General features: G+C 38.7%; 1 protein-coding gene across 1 annotated transcript; it reads left to right on the top strand.

The window, feature by feature from the left end:
* Positions 1–2,375: 2,375 nt before the first annotated feature.
* Positions 2,376–24,261, top strand: POLR1F (RNA polymerase I subunit F). Its single transcript, XM_082662269.1, has 4 exons — positions 2,376–2,640; positions 7,692–7,833; positions 20,474–20,682; positions 21,992–24,261. The coding sequence occupies exons 1-4, from the start codon at positions 2,387–2,389 to the stop codon at positions 22,374–22,376; spliced, it is 990 nt and encodes a 329-aa protein (XP_082518395.1). The 5' UTR covers positions 2,376–2,386; the 3' UTR covers positions 22,377–24,261.
* Positions 24,262–25,629: the final 1,368 nt, after the last annotated feature.

The raw sequence follows: 25,629 nt of genomic DNA, 5'->3' as shown, positions 1-25,629 counted from the left end.
GATGTCCAGCTTGTTTTTTACTAAATTGTGTTGGGACAAATTGTTTTCATTCATGTTTTATCATCTGCAGACAGCCTAGATGCATCTTGACTCCAAGGAGAGGTTTTGATTTAATTGGTCTGGAGTGCCCTCTAGGCATCAGGAGAAGTTAAAGCTCCTCAGGGGATTTTGATGTTCAGCCAAGTTTGAGAACACTGAACAAAGGGGTCCAGCACAGGACTGCTGCAGGGCTTTGCAACAAAATCCAGGTAAAGTCTGTTACATTTCCCATTTATGGACTTAACAGGTTCACCATTGGGCTTTGGGAGCGGTTTCTTCCAATTCTCATCTCTTGCTAAATTTGAAGTCAATTAAAGAATACTAAAGAAGATGCTTTTTACTTATTTGAACCTTTTATCATCTCTGTAGTAGGCAGGGCAAGTATTATTATCCCTATTTTACAAGTGGAAAACAGGTATAGAGAGAGTTTTTTCACAGTACCTAGGGGACGTGGGAGGGTGTTAGTACTCATACCACTAATTGATATACATTTCTCTTGGCACTTATGCAGTCTAATACATGTTACATATTTATGTCTAGATACTACTTCCTAACTTAGACTCAAAGCTCTTTATCACCTGTTATTTTATTCATTCATTTAAGATGCATTGTTTTGACAAAAAATTTAATCAATTGTTGATCTAAGCAAGAAATGGAAAATTTTATTCGAGCCAACCTGAGGTTTATAACCTGGGAGATGGCTTTTCAGAAAGTTTTGAGAACTGTTCTGCCCGTTAGATGGCAAAGCACACTTATACACGTTTTTGAGACAAAGCGTTATACATACATCACATGAGGCATCAGCAGATTATACAATCCAGATAGGCACTTAACAAAGTGAGTAGTGATCATCTTGACCCCTTACAGGATGAAGAAGGAAGGTTATCTCCTAAGGAGGTCTGCAGATGCACAATACACAGTAACGGGGAGGGAGGAGGCCCAAATCAGCAGAGAAAATTCTTACATTTAAATTTTTCTTGTCTTGCCATAAAATGTGAATTTTATTTCATCTTTATTTTATTTTTGAGTCATATGGGGGTTGCAGTGGTGAACTAGACTGATATCATGGTCCCAGCCTTAGTGACCTTGGAGTTTAGGTAAGGAAGGGGGGGAGGGGAGACAAACAGGCAATTAACATAAAATTAATATAAAACCAGTGTTTGATGGTGGTAATTTACAAAGATGGGGGAACTACCTTATCATTAGGTGGGGAAGAGAAGTAGGGTGGTAGTAAACTACTCAGAGGAAAAGGGTATATATCTGAGCTAAAATCTGACACAGGAGTAGAATTTTCCCATGTGAGAGAAGCTGCCCTATTCCCAGATAGAAGGAATAGCATAAGACTGAAGAGAAAGGGAGAGGAAGATTTGGGGGGTGGGGGGAAGGGAGGGGAGGGGAGAGGGAGTGGGGAGGGGCAGAAGGTGGGCTGAGTGGCTCACTGAGCCTGCTGGGGCTAGTAGCTAGTGTAAAGTGAGGAGTGGTAAATGAAAATACTGGGCGCAAATTTTAAAATGGTTTGGTAATTTAAGAGCCGGATTAAGGAGTCTGTGTCGTCCTGAGGGAAATGGGGTGCCTGTGTGAGGCTTTAAACAGGGCAAGTTCATGGAGACATGGCTGCTCCAGAGTATCTTCACCATAAAACTAAGCTTCCACAGGCAATACTGAAGTTTCGGATGCAAGGCCGGAAAGAAATGTACGAACAGAGTGATGTTTCGGCTTTGTGTCCCACAGGCCTTGGGGCTGGTGTGACGTTTGGGGGTACAAGAGAGGCCCTTGGGATGACAGACCGAGCCATTTGGAAAGTGGTGGTATGATTTCCTGAATTAGTGATACAGAATGAGAAGAGAAGCCGGGCTGGAGAGGGATGATGGTTTCGTTTTCAGAAGTGTTGGCGTCTGAGGCATCTGGGCTGTTTTTTAGGATTGGGTTCTCTGCACAAAATATATTCCATAAATATTTTAAAATTTATTTGTTGTACCGTCCAAGCTTGTAAACCTACCAAACCACCGTACTACTGGATATGATCAAAGTGTGAACCCCGAATAAATCTACATTCTAAATCCGATGAGGACGTAGCGAAAATACGGGTTTGCGGTCTCTTGAGCGACGGGTTAATGGTTGGCCTTTGAGCATGCTCAGTGCTTAACCACAGGCTCCTAGCTCCACAGGCGTCCAAGTGCGAAAAAGCGGTTGCCCCCTGCTGGTCAGAATTGAGTACTTCAGCGCCAGGAGAGGAAATTTCCTAGGGGCGTGGTAGCTGGTGGATGACGTAGAAACTCGGCGTCCAGAGAGAGGCGGTTATTGACTGCGTAAGCAAGTGCGCGCCGTGGGAAACCTGACCAGCCGCATGGCTGCGGGTTGCTCAGCGTCTCCGCGGCCGAAGGCGGCCTCAGAAGGGCCGGTGGTGGGACCGGCCGGCGTCTTGCCTTGCCTAGAATTGCCTACCTACGCGGCCGCCTGTGCGCTCGTGAATAGCCGCTACTCCTGCCTGGTGGCGGGGCCGCACCGAAGACACATCGCACTGTCGCCGCGCTACCTTAACAGGAAACGCACCGGTATCCGAGAACAGCTCGATGCCGAGCTCCTGCGCTATTCCGAGAGGTACCAGTCTCTTACACTTCTCTTTCCCAGAGCGGAAAACATCATAACGTTGCTTACTGCTCCTTCTTTGGGGCACGGGAGGGGGCAGCGGGTGGACGTCTTAATGGCGCAGCAGAAAAGGGGCGAATGGGAGGTCTCACCGGCCTCAGCGAGCTTACCCCGAGGCATTCTGGAGTGGCAGTCCACCTCGAGAGGCTAGTGCCTCCCTGGTCAAGATCTGTACAGAGTCCCTTTCATAGGCAAGAAAGAAAACGTTAAGGTGACATGAATTGTGTCGGCGGAAGGGGTGAAGAAGCTCGCTCCACGAGAGGAAGAGGTAAGAATAGACCAGGGGTTTGGAGACCGGTTAGTTTTGTATGTTTTCTCATTTGATAATGAAAGTTTGGAATGCAGTACTTCAAAAGATTCTCTCTCACTTTATAGAAAATTATACATGAAGCATTAATACTTCGTTCAATCGTTTATTTATAAACCACGAAGGGCGGTTTTTATTGTTTTGGCCCTGGTACTCTCCCTGGTTTCTCTTCTCTTGGATCTGATCAGGGATGAGAGAAATACTATTACTTTGTTTCCTTTTTAAGAGTGGGAAAAGGAAAGCCTATTGCTCTTGAAGGTGAACAAAACCCTTTTGCTGCATTTAAAATAAGATATTCGAAAATAACTTGAAAACGCTTAGAATTACAAGGGTGGAGGGTCAGGGGGAGGGGGCAGATATACCTTACTATTCCTCTAGACCACTTGGCTGGAAAGTAAGGGTTATAAAACTAGAGTGAGTGGATTCCCTGGGGATTCGTTATTGCCCTTCAGGAATTTAATGAACCCATGGAAATTGCAGTTTTCCTATGTCAGTTTTCTTGGGTAAAGCATCCAAGGTTTTCACTGCTTTCTCAAGGGATCCTGAACACTGCACAGGTTAAGCATCTAGAATTTGCAGCTTCCTTCAAGCACCAGCACACACTTGTGTGTCTATTTTGTATACTAGAGACTTGGGATATAAAAAAAAAAACAAGATCCCTGTTTCAAGAAGCTTTAAGCACTAGTAAAGATACAGATGTAAGCCAGATAAATCAATGAAATGTTAAAATTTGACAGAAATCTAAATTAAGTTAAGAAGAAGTGGTGAATTGGATCTTAGGACCTTTGAGAACAACTTGGTAGGAGGAGGGTACTTTTGAGATATCAGCATTCTGGGCCAAAAGAGTGGCATAAACAAATGGATAGTAGTTGTGAAGTAGAACATTTTGCCCAGATAATTGAAGTACTTTATAACTGAAGTAAAGTTTATATCAGGGGAAAGACATTGGGTACAGCTGGGGAGGAGGGCAGTGGCTCAAAGATGGGGTGGAGGATAATTCAGAAAGGATGGCCATTTTGCTCTTCCCCACCTGCCTTTGCCAGGTGTTTTTTGTTTGTTTGTTCTGTTTGCTTAAGCAGGAAGCAGGGTTACCACTTTGTCCTCTCAATAACCTCCAACTCTGAAACTTGGCACACTTTTGAGACAGTGGTACCTGTGATGTCTGGGACATAAGCCGATTTGCAGTTTAAGAAACCACTTGATAGCATTATGTGATGGTTTAAGGAGGATGAGACAGTAAATATGAAGAAAAATTAAGAGCTTGTTATACTTGTCCAAGAGAAAATTGATTAGAGAGGATGCATTTGGGAGATTTAAGGATATGTAAGGTGGTCATAAAATCTGGAAACATAGATGTTTGATCTGTAACTAATTAATGCCTACACTTTGACAGGCTAGAAGAATAGGAACCATTACACCAGAGAGATGAGGAACTGACTGGATAATGATAATTTCTGTAACTGAATTGGACAGTGTGACCACGTGGCCTAAGTTGCACTCTGAACAGATCTGAACTCCCCACCCTACCCCCCATTATTTTTGGGGTGTGCTAAAAACTCCAGTTTATTCTGTGCAAAAGGGGCACCATACATTAAACTGTGCATTAATAATGAGGGACAAAACATTGAATATATCAAGAATTGTAATACTGATCCACCATTTATCATATATAGTTTATGTTTCCAGACTTTGGGGCCATCCTATACAATCAGGAGGACATGCTGCTCTTTGTTTAAGAAGTAAGGAAAAGGGGAGAATTGAGAATGGCTCTCATGTTAGTTATCTCAACAGCATCCTCTACATGACACACTGTCCACCTTTTTTTCCCCAGTGACAGAATTTTTTAAAGATAATACCATTTCAGTTTTGAAAAGTCTGCTTAGAGAAAATGAGTAGGTTTCCAAAACCACATTATAATTTCTAAGTTATATCTTTGAGAGGTCATTTTCTTATCCCTTTTGTATATGACAGCTCTTGAGTTATTTGAAGGTGGCAAATGTTACCTCCCAGTAGTTCCAGAAAAGTCTTAAGTGTGCGTGCAGTCTAATCATCCCTTAAACTTGATTTAATTGTTTTCTAAGTATCTCAAGTGAGGCTATCACTCGGCCCTGAAACCTACTTAGGATGGTTTCAGAAAAGCAAAGGTAAAAGAGGGAAAGGTATAATGTTGAGGTGTCTGTCTGTGTCTGATGATTTCTAGTAAATATTATGCAGTAAGTTGCTTCTGAAAAGGTTTGCTGGATTTACACAAATTCTTTTGGGTTTAGGCTCTATGGTCACATTCCCTAGTCAGCAGTTCTGAAACCTGCAGAGCTCAGTACGCCCTCTTATAAGAAATATTTTGCAGTACTACCTTTACTGTCATTGGAAACACACTTTAGTGTACTGAAATGAAACTTAAAGATAGTATAATCTACCTACAGAATTGAAAAAACATTCATATAGTGCTCTAATACAATATAGTAAAATGTACTTCAGCGTGATGATGCTCAAGCATGACTACCTGGACAGAATAAAGCCTCCTTAACCTTGAATCATTGTGAATGTATCAGTTGCAAATGTAGATTGGTGCAGGGATCTTGGGTTGACAGCTCACATAACATACAGTGTCTATAGTGGTAGAATGCTATCCTGAAATAATGTGTACATTCTCAGTAAAGTTCCATGCAAAACAAGCTACTCTTGAATTTATATATTAGTTATATTCCTGGAAATTTTAACTTACATTGAAACCATGCAAAGATTTTATGTTCATACACACACACACGCATATATGCATATATTTTTAGGTATTATGACCGACTGTTTATAAATGTTTATAAAATGAGGTTTGTCCACTCATTTAACTCATGTAGAGCTAGGGACAATTTTCATTGTGTAGGACTGTTTTGTACGTGGCAGAATGTTTCCCATCCCTGGCCTTTGCAGTGTGACAACTATGATTAGTACCACAAACTCCCAAATGCCCCTTAGGGGACAACAGTTTTCCCCCACTTGAAACTCTTTAATTGTTGATTAGGGGAAACAAAGTGTTAATTTTGTTTTCTTTCTCATGTGGCGGTTACTTTTTTTTTAAAACCCTCCTTTCTCTCTGTTTTCTGGGCCCCTAATATTCTCTTTGTGATGGTATAGTTCCTGCTTAGGAAAGCCACATGCAGAAATTAGTAATTCAAAAGGGTGCTTTCTGGAGTAAGTCTCTGAGTTTATGGATTTCCTAATTTGGTATTTAATTAAGTTCTGTTCCAGTGACTCCTGGCTGTTTTAAACAACTGCTACTAGGTATAAATTCTTACTTTTATTCTCTGTGAACCATTCTAGAAGTTTGAGTTCACCAAAAATATTCTCTGCTCTCAAAGGCCTTAGACTCCTGTCTGGAATCCAAACATGTAAACAAAGAGATTAGGTAAATAAGAACAGTGCTCAGAGTCCTATAGGAGTAGAGGCAGCATGATTTAAGCCTTGCCTGGGGTAGTCAGGAAAGTTTTCGGAAACATGTAGGTAGTGGCTGTGGCAGTGAAGTCACCAGCTCAGACTCCTTAGTAGCTGTAATGTTTTTTTTTTTTTTGCCTCTCACTGCTGTGGTCTCTCCCGTTGCGGAGCACAGGCTCCAGACGTGCAGGCTCAGCGGCCATGGCTCACGGGTCCAGCCGCTTCGTGGCATGTGAGATCTTCCCGGACCAGGGCACGAACCCGTGTCCCCTACATCAGCAGGCGGACTCTCAACCACTGCGCCACCAGGGAATCCCCAGTAGCTGTAATTTTTTAAGAACTTGGAAATGACATTTGGAAATAGTAGTTGTCCCCTAATCCTGTATGTTTAATCAACATACAGTTTATTTATTTATTTATTTAGGCTGTGTTGGGTCTTCGTTTCTGTGCGTGGGCTTTCTCTAGTTGCAGTGAGCGGGGGCCACTCTTCATCGCGGTGTGCGGGCCTCTCACTGTCGCGGTCTCGTTGCGGAGCACAGGCTCCAGACGCACAGGCTCAGCAGTTGTGGCTCACGGGCCTAGTTGCTCCGCGGCATGTGGCATCTTCCCAGACCAGGGTTCACCGTGTCCCCTGCATTGGCAGGCAGATTCTCAATCACTGTGCCACCAGGGAAGCCCCGAACATACAGATTAAAGTGTCAGAATCAGTTCTCAAAAAATGAAATAGTTGTATTTGTTATCATTTTGTTATACTAGCAACAGTTGCAGTTTGGGGATTTTTCTCCATTAAGTCATTGGCTTTAATATTCAGGGGCTTCAGCTTTGACCCCAATACTTCTCTTGCTATATATGCCATCTAGTACAGAAATTCGGTAATGGTGGATAATACCAAAATTGCCTCGATTCAGTAATATTCACAGAAATAGACATTTTTCTTGCTAAGTCCCATTTTTTCTCTCATTCTAGCATGACTAGAATTCAGATGAATAGGAAATAGGGAAGAAGTGTCAACTTATTGCTCTTGCATACTTGGACATTTTGTTTCTGGCTACCTATCTTGAATAATTATTTTTAACTTAGCCATTATTTTGGAACGCTTTGACGAAATTGAACTTCTAAAGTTCTTGCAGACTAATCATATACTATTGTGCTTTTGTCATGGGTGATTATATTAAGAGATGTATACTCTGGACTCAGAATATCTAATCAATTAAAAGGGGATAAATATCATTTTTCTTTTCTATCTTTTTTTTTTTTTTTTTTACAGCCTTTTAGGTGTACCCATTGCTTATGATAACATCAAAGTAGTGGGTGAATTAGGAGATATTTATGATGATCAGGGACACATCCATCTTAACATTGAAGCAGATTTTGTTATTTTCTGCCCTGAACCAGGGCAAAAACTTATGGTATGTATCTTTTTTTTTCTATCTTTCTTTATATAGTTATTTAATTATGTAATTAGGAAAATTTTAAGAGACTGTACACCTTGGAATTCACAAGGATTGCTTTTGTAGGTAACAAAATCATTTTTAAGGAAACAATAAAAATTATTTTCCATCAGTTTAATCTAGGTAAGTTTTTTTAATTTTTATTGAAGTATAGTTGATTTACAATGTTCTGTTAGTTTCAAGTGTACAGCAAAGTGATTCAAGTGATATATATTCATATATACATATATATATATTCTTTTTCAGACTCTTTTCCATTATAGATTATTACAAGACATTGAATAGAGTTCCCTGTGCTATACAGTAGGTTCTTGTTGTTTATCTATTTTATATATAATAGTGTGTATCTGTTAACCCAACCTCCTAATTTATCCTCCTTCCCCTTCCCCTTTGGTAACCATAAGTTTGTCCTTTATGTTTGTGAATCTACTTCTGTTCTGTAAATAAGTTTATTTGTATCATTTTTTAAAATTCCACGTATAATTGGTATCATATGATACTTGTTCTTCTCTGACTTACTTCACTTAGTATGATAATCTCTAGGTCCATCCATGTTGCTGCAAGTGGCATTATTTCATCCTTTTTATGGCTGAGTAATATTCCATCATGAGTGTGTGTGTGTGTGTGTGTGTGTGTGTGTGTGTGTGTGTGTGTGTGTGTATGTATGTGTACCACATCTTCTTTATCCATTCTTCTGTCCATGGACACTTAGGTTCCTTCCATGTCTTGGCTATTGTAAATAGTGCACCTGTGAACATTGGAAGCATGTATCTTTTAGAATTAGTTTTTGTCTTTTCTGGATATATGCCCAGGAGTGCAATTGCTGGATCATATGGTGACTCTATTTAAAATTTTTTTTTTTTTTTTTTTGCCGTACGCGGGCCTCTCACTGTTGTGGCCTCTCCCATTGCAGAGCACAGACTCCGGACGTGCAGCCTTAGCGGCCATGGCTCACGGGCCTAGCCGCTCCGCTGCATGTGGGATCTTCCCAGACCGGGGCACGAACCCGTGTCCCCTGCATCGGCAGGTGGACTCTCAACCACTGAGCCACCAGGGAAGCCCTATTTTTAATTTTTTAAGGAACCTCCATACTGTTCTCCATAGTGGCTGCATCAGTTTACATTCCCACCAACAGTGTAGGAGGGTTCCATTTTCTCCACACCCTCTCCAGTATTTATTGTTTGTAGACTTTTTGATGATGGCTGTTCTGAAAGGTGAGGTGATACCTCATTGTGGTTCTGATGTGCATTTCTCTGGTAATTAGTGATGTTGAGTATCTTTTCATCTGTATGTCTTCTTTGGAAAAATGTCTGTTTAGGTCTTCTGCCCATTTTTTGATTGGGTTGTTTGTTTTTTTTGATGCTGAGTTCTATGAGTTCTTTGTATATATTGGAAATTAATCCCTTGTCAGTCACATTGTTTGCAAATATTTTCTCCCGGTCCATAGGTGGTCTTTTCATTTTGTTTACGGTTTCCTTTGCTGTGCAAAATATTTTAAATTTAATTAGATCCCATTTTTTTATTTTTGCTTTTATTTCCATTACTCTAGGAGAGGGATTCACAAAAATATTGCTGTGATTTATGTCAAAGAGTGTTCTGCCTATGTTTTACTCCAGGAGTTTGAGTATCTGGTCTTACATTTAGGTTTTTAATCCATTTTTAGTTTATTTTTGTATGTGGCATTAGAAAATGTGCTAATTTCATTCTTTTACATGTAGCTGTCCAGTTTTCCCAGCACTGCTTATTGAAGAGATTGTCTTTTCTCCATTGAATATTCTTGCCTCCTTTGTCGTAGATTAATTGACCATTAAGTGCATGGGTTTATTTCTGGGCTTTCTATCCTGTTCCACTCATCTATGTGTCCATTTTTGTGCCAGTACCATGCTGTTTTGATGACTGTAGCTTTGTAGTATAGTCCGAAGTCAGGGAGCTTAATTGCTCCAGCTCCCGTATTCTTGCTGAAGATTGTTTTTGCCATTTGGGGGTTTTTGTGTTTCCATACAAATTTTAAAATTATTTGTTTTAGTTCTCTGAAACTGCCATTGGTAATTTGATAGTGATTGCATTGAATCTGTAGATTGCCTTGGGTAGTATGGTTATCTTAACAATACTGATTTTTCCAATCCAGGAACACGGTATATCTTTCCATCTGTTTATGTTGTCTTCAATTTCTTTTCAGTTTTTGGAGTGCAGGTCTTTTGCCCCCTTTGGTAGGTTTATTTGCAGGTGTTTAATTATTTTTGACAATTATTTTTGACATGATGGTTAATGGGATTGTTTCCTTAATTTCTCTTTCTGATAGTTTGTTTTTAGCGTGTAGAAATACAACTGATTTCTATATACAGTAAGTCCCCTACACATGAACCTTCAAGTTGCAAACTTTCTAAGATGGAAAGTGCCTTCCATCAACGGCAGGTGTGAGTGAAATCACAGCTTGCCTTCTGTCTCCTATTGCTGACTATCCTTCAGCTCTGCCATCTCCCACCTCCTCTCCATCCTCAAGTCAGTAACTCTTCTTGCCTCTTCACTTGATGTCAGCCCTGGTATGCCAGCTGTTGTACTGTACTACTGTACTTTTTAAGGTATTGTACTGTAAGATTAACAATGTTTTATCTTTTTGTGTTTTTTATGTATTATTTGTGTGAAAAGTATTATATACCTATTACAGTACAGTACTGTACAGCCAATTATGTTAGTTGGGTACCTAGGCTAACTTTGTTGGACTTACAAACAAATTGGACTTATAATGTGCTCTCAGAATGGAACTCATTCATATGTAGGGAACTAACTATTAATTTTGAATCCTGCAACTTTACCAAATTCATTGATCTCTACTTGGTTTTTGGTGGCGTCTTTAGGATTTTCTATGTATAGTATCATGATCCGCAAACAGTGACAGTTTTACTTCTTCCTTTCCAATTTGGATTCCGTTTATTTCTTTTTCTTTTATAATTGCTGTGCTAAGACTTCCAAAACTGTGTTGAACAAAAGTGCTGAAAGTGCTCATCTTTGCCTTGTTCCTGAACTTAGAATACTTTCAGGTTTTCACCACTGAGCTTGATATTAGCTGTCGGTTTGTCATATATGGCCTTTACTGTGTTAACGTATGCTTCCTCTGTGCCCACTTTCTGGAGCGTTTTTATTGTAAATAGATGTTAAATTTTATCAAAATCTTTTTCTATTGAGATGATCATATGGTTTTTACTCTTCACTTTGTTAATGTGTTGTATCACATTGATTGATTTCGTATTTTGAAGAATCCTTGCGTCCCTGGGATAAATCCCACTTGATCATGGTGTATGATCATTTTAATGTATTTTTGGATTTTGTTTGCTAGTATTTTGTTGAGTATTTTTGCATCTATGTTCATCAGTGATACTGGCCTGTAATTTTTCTTTTTTGGTATCTTTGTCTGGCTTTGGTATCAGGGTGATGGTGGCCTTATAGAATGAGCTTGGGAGTGTTACTTCCTCTGCAATTTTTTAGAATAGTTTCAGAAGGATAGGTGTTAACTGTTCTTTAAACGTTTGATAGAATTCACCTGTGAAGCCATCTGGTCCTGGACTTTTGTTTGGGGGAAGTTTTTAAATCACTGTTTCAATTTCAGTACTTCTGATTAGTCTGTTCATATTTTCTTTTCTTCCTGGTTCAGTTGTATCTTTCTAAGAATTTCTCCATTTCTTCTAGGTTGTCCATTTTATTGGTATATAGTTGTTTTGTTGTAGTCTCTTATTATCCTTTGTATTTCTGTGGTGTCAGTTGCAACTTCTCTTTCATTTCTAACTTTACTGATTTGAGTACTCTGCTTTTTTTCTTGATGAATCTGTCTAAACTTTTATCAATTTTCTTTATCTTTTCAAAGAAATAACTTTTAGTTTCATTGATCTTTTCAATTGTTTGTTTTTGTTTATTTCATTTATTTCTGCTCTGATCTTTTGATTTCTTTCCTTCTACTAACTTTGGGTTTTGTTTGTTATTCTTTCTTTCATTGTTTTAGGTGTAAGGTTAAGTTGTTTATTTGGGATTGTTCTTGTTTCCTGAGGTAAGATTGTATGCTGTAAACTTCCCTCTTAGAACTGCTTTTGCTGCGTCCCAAAGGTTTTGGACCATCGTGTTCTTGTTGTCATTTGTCTTTAGTTGTTTTTTGATTTCCTCTTAGATTTCCTCAGTGTTCCATTGGTTTAGTAATATATTGTTTAGCATCCATGTGTCTGTGTTTTTTACAGTTTATTTCCTGTGGTTGATTTTTAATCACATAGCGTTGTGGTCAGAAAAGATGCTTGATATGATTTCAGTTTTCTGAAATTGACCAAGGCGTTTATTGTGGCCCCAGATGTGATCTATCCTGGAGAATGTTCCATGTGCACTTGAGAAGAAAGTGTATTTTGGTGCTTTCAGATGGAATGTTCTAAAAATATCAATTAAGTCCATCTTTGTGTCATTTAAGGCCTGTGTTTCCATATTGATTTTCTGTCTGAATCATCTGCCCATTGATGAAAATGGATGATAAAGTCCCCCACTGTTATTGTGTTAATGCTGGTTTCTCCTTTTATGTCTGTTAGCATTTTGCCGTATATATTTTTTGTTGTTGTTTTTTCCGGTACCTGGGCCCCTCACTGTTGCAGCCCCTCCCGTTGCGAAGCACAGGCTGTGGACGCGCAGGCCCAGCGGCCATGGCTCATGAGCCTAGCCGCTCCACGGCATGTGGGATCTTCCTGGACCGGGGCACGAACCCGTGTCCCTTGCATCGCAGGTGGACTCTCAACCACTGCGCCACCAGGGAAGCCCTGCCTTATATATTGAGGTGCTCCTATGTTGAGTGCATATATATTTACAATTGTTATATCTTCTTTGATTGTTCCCTTGATCATTATGTAGTTTCTTTGTCTCTTGTAACATTCTTTATTTTAAAGTCTATTTTGTTTGATATAAGTATTGCTACTCCAGCTTTATTTTGATTTCCATTTGCGTGGAATACCTTTCTCCATCCCCTCACATTCAGTCTGTATGTGTCCCTAGATGTGAAGTGGATCTCTTGTAGACAGCATATATACGGGTCTTGTTTTTGTATCCATTGAGCAAATCTGTGTCTTTTGTCGGGAGTGTTTATTTACATTTAAGGGAATTATCGATATGAATGTTTTTATTGCCATTTTGTTAATTGTTTTGGATTTGTTTTTTAAGGTCTTTTTTCTTCCCTTCCTCTTTTGTTCTCTACTCTGGTGATTTGATGTCTATCTTTAATGACGTGTTTGGATTGCCTTTTTTATGTATCTATTATAGATTATTGGTTTGTGGTTCCCAGGAGGTTTTGATATAGAAGTCTGTATATGTACAAGATTGTTTGAAGTTGCTGATCTTTTAATTTCAAAAGCAGTTCCAATATCCTGCATTTGTACTTTCCTCTTCTCACGATTGCTGATTTGTGTGTGGACGATTTCCTGCCTTTACTTTATGTTTGCCTTTACTGGTGAGCTTCCCCATTCGTAATTTTCTTGATTCTAGTTGTGGCCTTTTCTTTTCCACCTAGAGAAGTTCCTTCAGGATTTGTTGTAACGCTGGTTTGGTGGTACTGAAATCTCTTAGTTTTTGCTTGTCTATAGTACTTGATTTCTCTGTCAAATGTGAACAAGAGCCTTGCTGGGTAGAGTATTCCTTGTTTTAAACTTTTCCTTTTCGTTAGTTTAAATGTATTGTGCCTCTCCCTTCTGGTCTGCAGAGTTTCTGTTGAAAAATCAGCTGATAAACTTATGGGGGTTCCCTTATATGTTATTTGTTACTTTTCCCTTGTTTTAATATTTTTTCTTTAATTTTTGTCAGTCTGGTTTTGGTGTGTTCCTCCTTGGGTTTATCTTGTATGGGACTCTGTGCTTCCTGGACTTGAGTGAGTGTTTCCTTCCTCACGTTAGAGAAGTTTTCAGCTATAATCTCTTCAGATATTTTCTCAGGCCCTTTCTCTCTCTTCTCCTTCTGGGACCCATATAATGCGAATGGTGGTGCATTTAATGTTGCCTCAGAGGTCTCTGAGACTGTCCTCGTTTCTTTTCATTCTTTTTTCTTTAGTCTGTTCCATGGCAGTGATTTCCACCATTCTGTCTTTGAGCTAACTTATTTGTTCTTCTGCCTCAGTTATTCTGCTATTAATTCTTTTACTGTATTTTTCATTCCAGTTATTGTATTGTTCATCTGTTTGTTCTTTAAAAACACCTCATGCAACTTCTTGGTCTGTGCTGCCAATTTTTCCCCCAAGATCTTAGATTATCTTTATTCTCATTACTTTAAATTATTTTTCAGGTAAGTTGCCTATCTCCACTTCATTTAGTTTTTGTAGGTTTTTATCTTGTTCCTTCATCTGGAACATATTTCTTTGCCATCTCATTTTGTCTAACTTTCTGCGTTTGTGGTCTCCTTTCTGCTGGCTGGAGGATCGTAGCTCCTCTTGCTTCAGGTGTCTGCCCTCTTGTTGGTGACGCTGGTCCTGAGGCTTGTGCGGGCTTCTTGGTGGAAGGTACCGGTGCTTGCCCCCTGGTGGGTGGAGCTGGGTCTTGTCCCTCTGGTGGGCAGGGCCATGTCAAGGGGTGTGTTTATAGGTGGCTGTGAGCTCAGTGTGGCTTTAAGTACCTTGTCTGCTGATGGGTGGGGCTGTTTTCCTATCCTGCTGGTTGTTTGGCCTGAGGCTTTTCATCACTGGAGCCTGCAGGCTGTTGGGTAGGGCCAGGTCTTGATGTCAAAATGGCAACCTTTAGGGGAGCTCACACTGATCAGTATTCTCTGGGGCCTCTGCCCACCAGTGTTCTTGCCCCTGCCATGAGCCACAGCTGACCCCCACCTCCCCCCCCAGAAATCCTCCAAGACCCATAGGTAGTCCGGCCCCGGCTCCTATGGAGTTACTGCATTATGCTGGGTCCCAGTGTATGTGAAGCCTTGTGTGCACCCTCCATGAGTGGAGTCTGTGTTTCCCCCAGTCCTGTGGAGCTCCTACACTCAAGCCCCGCTGGCTTTGAAAGCCAAGTGCTTCCAAGTGCTTTTAGGGATTCCTTCTCCTGATGCCAGACCCTCTGGCTGGGGAGCCTGACATGGGGCTCACTCTTGTGGGAGAACCTCTGCAATATAATTAATTTTCCAGTTTGTGGGTTGCCCATCTGGTGGGTATGGGATTTGATTATGTTGCGAAAATGCCCCTCCTGCCGTCTCACTTTCTTTTTTGTCTTTGAATGTAAAAATATCTCTCGGTGGGTTCCAGTCTTCTTTATCAATGATTGTTCAGCAGTTGTGATTTTGGTGTTTCTGCAAGAGGAGGTTAGCTCAAGTCCTTCTACTCTGCCATGTTTTCTGGAATTGAGAGGCTGCTTTTAGTTTGGATGCTTGCTGTCTCTTTCCTCAGTGTGTGCTTGCCATTATCCCCTTGATATGGGGTGTGTAGGTACAGCCTTCCTTACATGCTCCCTGGACAGTAGGGGCAGCACATGGCGCCTGGTGAAAGGTCTTGTGTGGGTGCCCGCGCTCCACTCCTGGGACACCGGGGGCAGGGCGTGTTGCCTGGTCGTGGGTCTCGTATGGATGGCTGTTGTCATGCCCTCCTGGGACAGCAGGGGCAGGGCCTAGCACCTGCTCATGGGTGTTCTATGGGCGACTACTCTCCACACCCTCCTGGGACACTGGGGGCTGTACTTGATGCCTGTTCATGAGTCTCGTATGGGCTGGTGCTATCTGTGCACTCCCGGGACAGCAGGGGTAGAGCTTCACGCCCGCTTGAAGGGTCTCGTATGGGTGCTGCTCTCCATGCACTCCTGGACTGGGACAGGGCAGGGCCTGGCGCCTGCTTGTGGGTCTTTTAGCAGCAGTCCATGCCAGCCTCAGGAGCCTGCTGTGGTGGCAGTGACTCAGCACACCCCTGGAGCTCCTATAGCGGTGTCCTGTTGTCTGAGAGCACTCACAGGGGAAAGAAACTCGTGGTGGGCCTAGTCCTTTCCCTGGGTCTGACCTCTGAAGCCTGAGCTTCAGCACCCAGCCCCCTCCCACACCAACAGAGGAGTGTCTCAGGCTGGGGAATGCAGTGTGGCAGTGCCGGTCTTCTGTGCATGTTATTCTCCATTTTGCCTTCCACACACCAGTTGCTGCTCTCTCCTCTTGGGCTATGAAGCTATCCCTCCATACATTCTGATCTCCTTGTTGGTGAAGAGACTTCCCAGGGTGTGGGAACCTTTCCTCCTTCACAGCTCCTTCTTTGGGGTGCAGGACCCATTGCGATTCCTTCTTTTTCATTTTCCTTTTATCCTGCGTGGCTGTGGGGAGGTTTTCTTGTGATCGGAAGTCTGAGGTCTTCTTGGCATTTAGTAGATGTTCTCTGTGAATCGTTCCACTAGTAGATGTATTTTTAATATTTTTGTGGGAGAAGGTGAGCTGCATATCATACTCCTCTGCCATCTTGATCTCCTCCAGCCAGTCTGTGACCTTTGGTTGGAGCATTTAGTCCATTTACATTTAAGGTAATTACCAATATGTATGTTGTTACAGCCGTTTTTAAAAATTGTTTTAGACTTGTTTTTGTAGGTCTTTCTTTTTTTCCCCTTTTTTAATTTTATTCTCCTGTGAGTGGGTGATTAGCTTTAGTGTTATGTTTGGATTCCTTTTGTCTTTTGTTTGTGTATATCTATTATAGATTTTTGGTTTGTGGTTACCATGAGGTTTTTGTAGAGCAGTCTCTCTCTCTCTCTATATATATATATAAAAAACACATATATGTATATAACATACATATATAGATATAAAACACATATGTATATATATGTGATTGTTTTTAAGGTGTTAACCTCTTAATTTCAAATGCATTTTAAGTGCTCTACATTTGTACTCTTCTCCCCTCATGATTACTATTTTTGATACCATATTTTACATCTAATTGTTTTGTTTCCCTTAATTGCTTATTGTGGATGTAGGTGATTTTTACCACTTTAATGTTTTCCCCTTCCTACTAGCTTTGCATGTGGGTGATTTCCTACCTTTACTATATTTGCTTTTACTGGTGAGTTTTTGCATTTTGTAATTTCCTTGTTTCTAGTTGTGGCATTTTCTTTTTTGCCTAGAGAAGTTCCTTTAACATTTATTGTGTAAATCTCGTGTTGTGGTGCTTGATTCTTTTAGCTGTTGCTTTTCTGTGAAGGTTTTAATTTCTCCATCAAATCTTATGAGACCCTTGCTGGGTATTTATTCTTGGTTGTAGATTTTTCCCTTTCATCACTTTAAATAATCTTGCTACTCTCTTCTGGCTTATGGAATTTCTGCTGAAATATTAGCAGGTAACCTTATGGGAGTTACCTTGTAGGTTATCTATTGCTTTTCAGTGTGTCTTGGCATGTTCTTTGAGTTCATCCTGTGTGGGACTCTGCATTTCCTGGACTTGAGTGCCTCTTTCCTTTCCCAGGTTAGGGAAGTTTTCAGCTATTATCTCTTCAGATATTTTCTCAGGCCCTTTCTCTCTTAACCTTCTGTGTCCCCTATCATGTGAATCTTACTGCACTTGATATTGTCCTAGAGGTGTCTTAAACAATGTCATTTATTTTCATTCTTTTTTCTGTTCAGTGGCAGTCTAGGCAAGTTTTTAAACTCCATGATACTAAAACTGACGTGCATGTACAGAGTATATGCCCCATCCAATTTATTCTCTGTATACCATCAGAATGATTTTAAAGGGTTAAAATTAGAACTGGAGTTGCAAATCCAAATAGCTGTGGGACCAGGCAGGTAATGCAAATGAATGATAGGGGTCAGGGCATCCATACTGTGCTGTGGAAATGAAGGCCCTGTGGGGAAGGTCTTTCAGTTTTTTGTTTTTTAAGAGAAGGTGAAAATGCAGAAGTTGATGTGAAATCTACTAAAATGTGTACATTTATCCACATCACTTGCTCCTTTCCCACCAGCAGTTCTCTGTGTTCATATGTACTTATATATGTATTTTTTCCTTTAACTAAATGTCTATAGGAATTGTTTAGTCCATGAGAACTCTTAACTAGCCCTTGATACTGTTAATTAAAATGTAGGTCAGATTTCACTATAACAAAATTACAAGGCCTTTCTAATTTAAAAATGTTTTTCAATGTCATTTGAACTGCTAGAAATAGTACCCTTGCCCTCCAAACTGGGATCCTATAACCTCCATACTATTAAAGTTGGTGGTAGATTTGTACTTTAAAATTCCCAAATTAAACTGTCATCTGCTTTTTGTAAATTATCATAAATGTAAATATGTGCATGGAAATAACATTCTAATTGTACAGAAAGTGAAATGAAGTTAAATTATCCCTTTTACTCTGTCCCCTACAATAAGATCCAGTCCTCAAATACATGTGACCATTTTTTTCCCATTTAATAATATGAGATATAGTTTACATACAATATAATGTGTCGGGTTTAATTTACATACAGTAAAATGCAATAGATCATCCTGTGCAGCTCAGTGAATTCTGACAAGTGCATATACCATTTTCTCTCCTTAGAAGTGACTCTCATGCCCTGTCCTGGTCAATCCCCTTTATCCTAGATACAAACACTATTCTGATTTCATTATCATAAATCAGTTTCACTTGTTCTGTAATTCCTTATTAGCGGAATTTTTCGTTATACACTCACAGTCTGGCCTCTTTTGGTCATGTTTTTGAGTAATGTCCATGCTGTCGGGTATATTGGTGGATTTTGTCTTCTAATCGTTCATGGTATTCAGTTATATGAGTATATATGTACTTTGATTATCAATTTGATTATCCATCCTCATTGATGGACATTTGAGTTGTTTCCAGTCTGGACCTGTTATGAACAGAGCTATTGTAAACATGTATTTTCATTTCTCCTAAGTAGAAACTTGAAGCAGTATTGCTAGGTCAGGGTAAACGTGTGTTTAACTTTATGGAGAACTCATATCCCCTTCAGTACTTCCAGTTGCTCTGCATTCTTGCCGACAATTGGTGTTGTCTTTTGATTTTACTGGTGGGCATATGGTAGTTTTTCCTTACGGTTTTAATTTGTATTTCCCTCATGAGCTCTTTTTCATATGTTTCGGTAAGAAGGGCCTGTTCAAGTACTTTATCCCTTTTTAACTGGGGTTTTGTATTCTTTTCATAGTTTTGGTACACATCCTTTTCAGGTAACTGTATTGTGAGTATTCTTTCCCAGTCTGTGTCTTATTTATTAACTTTTAATGGTACCATTTGACAAGCAGAAGCTTTTAATTTTGATGCAGTCTAATTTATCATATTATACTTTCTAAAGCCTATCTAAGAAACTTGGCTACCCCTCAGTTGCAAGGATATTCTTCTATAAGATTCTAGAATTTTTGTAGTTTTAGCTTTTCTGTGTAGGTCTGTGATCAATCTTGTTTTCTTGTGTGTAGGACTTCATAGGTCCTTGAGCTCCATTCTCTTGCCCATATTCAGTGTTCTCAACCCGTACATTGAAAACTTTTCTTTGCTCATTGAGTATTTTTTAATTGAAAACTTTGTAACAGTTTTAGAAAAATAGAATGTAAAGTATAGCATTCTCATATACCTCACATACCTCCTTCCACACCCCTCCCCCCCAAAAAACCTCACATAAACATACAATTTCAGTCATTATTGACATACATACAGATGTGGTACATTTGTTACAATTGTTGAGCCAATATTGATACATTATTAAGTCTGTAGTTTACAGTAGAGTTCACTCTTTGTTTTGTACATTCTTTGAGTTTTGACAAAGGTATAATGACACGTATCGAACATTACAGTATCCTATGGAATAACTGGTCACTCTAAAAATCCTCTGTGCTCTACCTATTCATTGCTCCCTCCCTCGGAAACCATGGCAACTACTTTTTTTTTTTTTTTACACTGTCTCCATAGTTTTGCCTTTTCCGGAATGTCATATAGTGGAATCACAGAGTATGTAACCTTTTCAGATTGGCTTCTTTCACATACAAATGTGTTTAAGGTTCCTCCATGTCTTTTTCTTGGCTTGGTAGCTTCTTTTTATTGCTGAATAATATTCTAATGTATAGATGTAGCACAGATCCTTCAGACCATCCAGAAGGTACCATTCTGGACTCCAGACTCCTTATAAGGAGACAAGTAAGTTTTATTCTGTCACATGTGGAAGGAGGTACTGCCATTAAACAACACTGTATATGTGTTAATATTTCTTACAGTTTTATCATTCAAAATATGTGATTTTTAAAAAAATGCTTCGGGTTTTCATTCATATACTTTATATATGTTCATAACTAGGGGAACAGAAAACTAAGTTTCTTGGAAATTTTCATTTTAACCTTAAAATCATATAGTATTGTTATTTTATTATTATTTAGTTTTAAAGCTTCTAGTAATGTTATGGTTTAGTTAAAATAGCCATGCTCAAGGTGAGCTTTCTAAAAACTCTACAGTGTTCCTAAAGTGGTATTTTAGTGTAATATGTGGTAAGTTTTAAATGAGGATCGACTTTTTCGATATTGAATTATACCATTATTTTGACATTTTCTATTTGAAGATCACTTTGAAGACTGTAAAGTTTGTTTCACCTTTAACTCTTTGGCTCTCTTCTTGATGTAATATTTTTTCCTTCTTCCCAGGGTACAGTTAATAAAGTGTCTTCCAGCCACATTGGCTGTTTAGTACATGGGTGCTTCAATGCCTCCATTCCTAAACCTGAGCAGATGCCAGCCGAGCAGTGGCAGACTCTGGAGATAAACATGGGTGATGAACTAGAATTTGAAGTATTTCGTTTAGACTCAGATGCTGCTGGAGTATTCTGCATTCGGGGAAAACTGAATATCACTAGGTCAGTTCCTAATCACATTATTATCATTTTGATACTTAATCGTTTCTATTAAATTCTGAATTTAGGAAACATAAATCCTGCTTTTAAAAAGTTAATTTTTTTTACTGGAATATTTGTACTTTCAAACCATAAAGTCAATGTAAATATGAATCATAAGTGCTCTGACAGTGCACTGAATATTCTGAAGCTCTGCATCTAACTGGTCTGTATTTTATTAATTCAATTTTTTATTGTCTAGTTTGTTGGTAATCTTTTTAAAAGTTGATCCCTGAACTTGAGACTACTAGAAGCTTAATCATATTGCATAACTATTACCCTTTTGTTTTTACACAGTTGAAACAAAAATAATGCTTTTATTATTGTCATTATACCAGGTAGATCATTTAATTTCTGTATTTTTCTTGTTTGGAATTCTTGTAAGAATTACTTTGATCCTGAGCCTGGGTTCATGGGAGCCAAGTTTAATGGGGTGGGGGGGGAGCTCTTCGCATCCTGTGTTAGCAACTTTTTCTAGATTCGGCCTTGATAAGGCCTTGATAAGTAACAAGAGTATGGGTTAAAGTTCTAGAGCAGCTGTCCAAAAGAACTTTCTGTGATGATAGAAATGTGCTATATTTGTGCAATATAGCTTGTTGCTCAAGCCTCACTCTTGAGCATCTGAAATGTGACTAGTGTGACTGAGGAAGTGAATTTTTTAAGTTATCTTATTGAAATTTCTTAAATTTAAATAGGTGGCTAGTGCTACTCTATGGGACAGCAGTTCTATAGAGAGAGGGCTACTTCATTGATCCTTGTTTTTATAAAATATTCACAACTTTGAAGTCATACTGCTTCAGCATAGGTTAAGAAGAACAATGAACTATTACTTGAAACAAGGATTGAGGTAGTAGATGGGGAACTCCAATACTTTGATAGATAGGAGAAGTTTTTTTCTTTTTTTTTTTTTTTTTTTCCTATCAAATGTCACTGGTTTGGCTGGTAAGGCTGGGTATGGTGATGTTTAGTGTTCAGTTTGGTTTTCTGAACCAAGCTAAAATTTAGAAGGCATGTTTTTGACAAAAGTTTGTCATTTTTATATATGAAACAGTCTAGGAAAAGTACTTGGGAAACAAAAAATTTAACATTTCCAAGACATGTCACTGTGCTGGGAGATAACAGGATAGAATATTTGAAATTTGTGTCCTAGGTATGGTATCTTGTACTACTGTCATTATTTAGAAAAATCTTAGCATGTGGGGAATATTCTTGATCTTATTTTGTTCTTTCATTTTTGCTTAATGTTCTATAATTTTTTTAAACTAATTTATAGTTTACAAACCAAGTGCTCTGCAGTTTCTGAAGAAGTAACAGAAACTGGCACTGAGGAAGCTACTGAAAAACCTCAAAAGAAGAAAAAGAAAAAGAAGAAAGACCCAGAGCCATATGAAGTGGAAAGTGGTATCACAGAGCTAGCAGATTTTGCAGATGTTACCATGAAGGAAGAGGCAGATCTGCAGATTAATAACAATGTGAATGGCCTCTGGAAGGAAGAGCCAAAGAAGAAGAAAAAGCACCAGGACCCTGTTTTCCAAGGCAGTGACTCCAGTGGTTACCAAAGTGACCATAAAAAGAAAAAAAAGAAAAGCAAGCACAGTGAGGAGGCTGAATTTGCACCACTTTTGGAACATGCACCAAAAAAGAAAAGGGAAAAGTAATTTTCTTTAGTGCATTTTAAATATGATTTGGTTTTTTAAAAATTGATTTACACAAAACAGATGACTAAAGTTTGAACTATGAAATGTTTTGTATTCCAGTACTTTGCAAAACAGGGAACATTTGATGAGGAGTTGAGTTTTTGGTGCTAAAATTACAAAACAGATAAATTTGGGAAATGCCAGTGTTATTAAAGTGCTATTTTACTATAGACAGAATAGAAAGGTAAGAGCTGCCCTCAATCTCAACTCCTTCATTCTTCCAGTGTATACATTCTAAATAAAATGATTTCTACAGTCTGCAAAAGGACTTTTAAAATACTGTTATTTCATATCATACAGAATGAGATTTGAGCTTGGGCTTTAGAATTTTTTTTGTTGTTACAGGTTTCACATTTAGTCATGATATTACATGACATGCTATTTTGCTTTGTTTAAATTACCAGTTTTAGGATTTCTTTTATCATGGCTACTACAGTATTTCTACTGTTTAACTTAGAATGGTTTGCCAAAGGAGTTTCTGAAGTTTCCAGAGCTCTTAAGAACCTTGCCACTACTGACTGTGTGGTAGGAAACAATATTCACTATTCTTTTCTTCTAGGTGCATGCATGTTGTTTTCCTTTCTCTCTCAGTCTAAGAGGTTGATGGAGAGGCTGTTTTCTGACACTTGTTCATTTGTGCCTCAACCATTCTGCTTTTGTTGTGTGTTGGAGAGGAGGAGAGTGTGCTGAAGACAGGAAAAATGTGATTCTGACTAGTGGGGAACTTCCCTACTTTTAATATTTGAGTTAAGCTACTAGAAATTATTATGAAGAGAAAACAGCTATTCACTGCTTTCACTGAGAAAATGTGGAATATGTCTTAACTATTGGAAAACAAACAGTGAAGAATGAAATGACAAGCTGGTTGAGCCTGATAATCAGTGCAAGGTTGTGTTCGTTCAGGTAACAGGTATTTGATGATCTGTGTGTAAAACACATTCTACTGAGGTCCAGGGGTATAATGGCAAACAAGGTAGAAATAATTCCTTCCCTCATGGAATGTCGTAGGAAAAACAGATGCACATACACAATATAAGTAAGAAATGCAGAAAATTACTAATTGTGGTAAGTGCTGCAGAGAAAAAGAAGATTGTCTACTCACTGTTAGTTGTGATCATGGCAGCCATTTTCATTGCCATTTATCTAGTATCAGACATAGTAGTACTGGTCTTACATTGTTTAATGTTTGTTAATGTATGGGTTCCCAAAGTAGTAGATGCAATCTGTAATGATAGAATATAGAATTTGGAGAGTGGCAGTCATTCACAATGTTTGTCTACAAGCACATGTGCCAGACAGTGGAAATGTGCAGGCCAGTATCTTTCCTTATCATTAGGTTCACGTGGGTATTTAGCCCTCAAAATGTAGCTAGTCCAAATAGAGATGAGGTATCAGTATAAAATACACATCAGATGTTGAAGATGTACAGAACATGTAAAATATCTCAATTTTGTATATTGGTAGATTATAATATTTTGGTACAGTGGGGTAAATAAAATGTTACAATTAAATCAGCTTTTTTCATTTTTTTTTTTTAAAGATTAAAAATTGCATCTGAGGGGCCCACATTATCTTTGTTTTGGACAGCACTGGTTTAAAGGAAGGATGATTTGAAAAAGGTTTAAAACAAGCTATACCATATTCTCGAGAGTTTAATGTAGTACCATACCCAGAAAATGTCGTATAAATACTTCCTTTAAATTTAAATACATAATTATAATGTCTGACTTAATGTGAAAAATTAATGTTTAGTGAAACAATTCTAAATCCCTTCTGGTAAATACTAAGGAAGCTGTTAAATTGATGCTATTCATGGAAAAATACTTTGTGGCTTAGCAAAATAAATTCCCACATATTTATTGTATTTTGCTTCAGTTGCTGCTTCTGTTAATCAATGTTGTATTTTAAAATAATTTGCATCTTTGAAGAAAAGCGTATGCTGAACTTGAAACTAGATTTATTCATGGTTTTTCACAATGTCAGTAGCTTTGAAAAGGCAGAGCTGGTCATTTGCCTTGCCTAGAATAAAGTGACAATGACAGTTGCTTTTATCTGATACAGAAACCTCTGATGATGGTATCTTCCATATATACTTCAAAACACTTCTCACATGCTACATTAATCTAGGTTTTTCCTTTTTATCTTGGAATTTGCTCATTAAAATCCTCTAGCCTAGACTAGACCCCTTATCCTCTCTTCAGTTCCTATTAATCATTAATCACTGGGAATAAACAGAAGTTTGAAACGTTTTCAGGGCTCTGGTCACCACACCACCAATCACACCCTCTATCAATCAAGGGGATAACGGCCAGCACATACTGAGGAAAAATGTGGCAGGCATCCATACTGAAAACAGCCCTCCAAAAATATTAGACTCATACAGGCTACACAGGGATGCTCCCACATAAAAACAACCCTTCACAGTAGGTAAGTTTCTCCTAAATTCACAGAGAAATATAAGTAAAATGAAGAAGCAGAGGAGCCAGTCCCAATAAAAGAACAAGAGAAAGCCCCTGAAAGAAATAATAATGAAACAGACCTCTCCAGTCTACCAGATCGTGAATTTAAAAAGGAGGTAATAAAAATACTGAAGAAATTAAAGGCTATCAATAGAAATGCACTAGAACTAGAAACTGTAAAGAGGAGCCCATTAAAATTAGAAAACTCATTTGCCAAGATGAAAGCTGAGCTAAAGGCAATTAATAGCAAACTAAATAATGCAGAAGAATTAATACGTGATCTAAAAGATATAATAATGGAAATCAATCAGAACAGCAGACAAATAAAAAAAAATGAAAGCAATATATGAGGTCTATGGGATAATATAAAGTCGGCCAATCTACACATAATTGGCATGCCAGAAGGAGAAGGAAGAGAAACGGGAAAGGAAAATGTATTTGAAGAAATTAGCTGAAAACTTCTCACAGTTAAAGAGATACCCAGGTACAGGAAGCACAGAGGGTCTCAAACAAGATGAACCCAAACAGACCTACACCAAGACATATAATTAAAATGGCAAAAGTTAAGATTCTAAAGGCAGCAAGAGAAAAAGAGCTAGTTAAAAGGGAACCACCTTAAGGCTATCAGCTAGTTTCTCTACAGAAACATTGCAAGTCAGAAGGGAGTCTCAAGATACATTCAAAGTCCTGAAAAGGAAAAACCTGCCATCTAGGATACTCTACTCAGCAAGATTATAATTTAAAATAGAGATAAA

This window comes from Grampus griseus (assembly GCF_964374135.1).
Source record: "Grampus griseus genome assembly, chromosome: 9".
Classification (NCBI taxonomy): Eukaryota; Metazoa; Chordata; class Mammalia; order Artiodactyla; family Delphinidae; genus Grampus; species Grampus griseus.
Note: the sequence above shows the minus strand (reverse complement) of the source record. Positions and strands in the feature narration are given on the sequence as shown.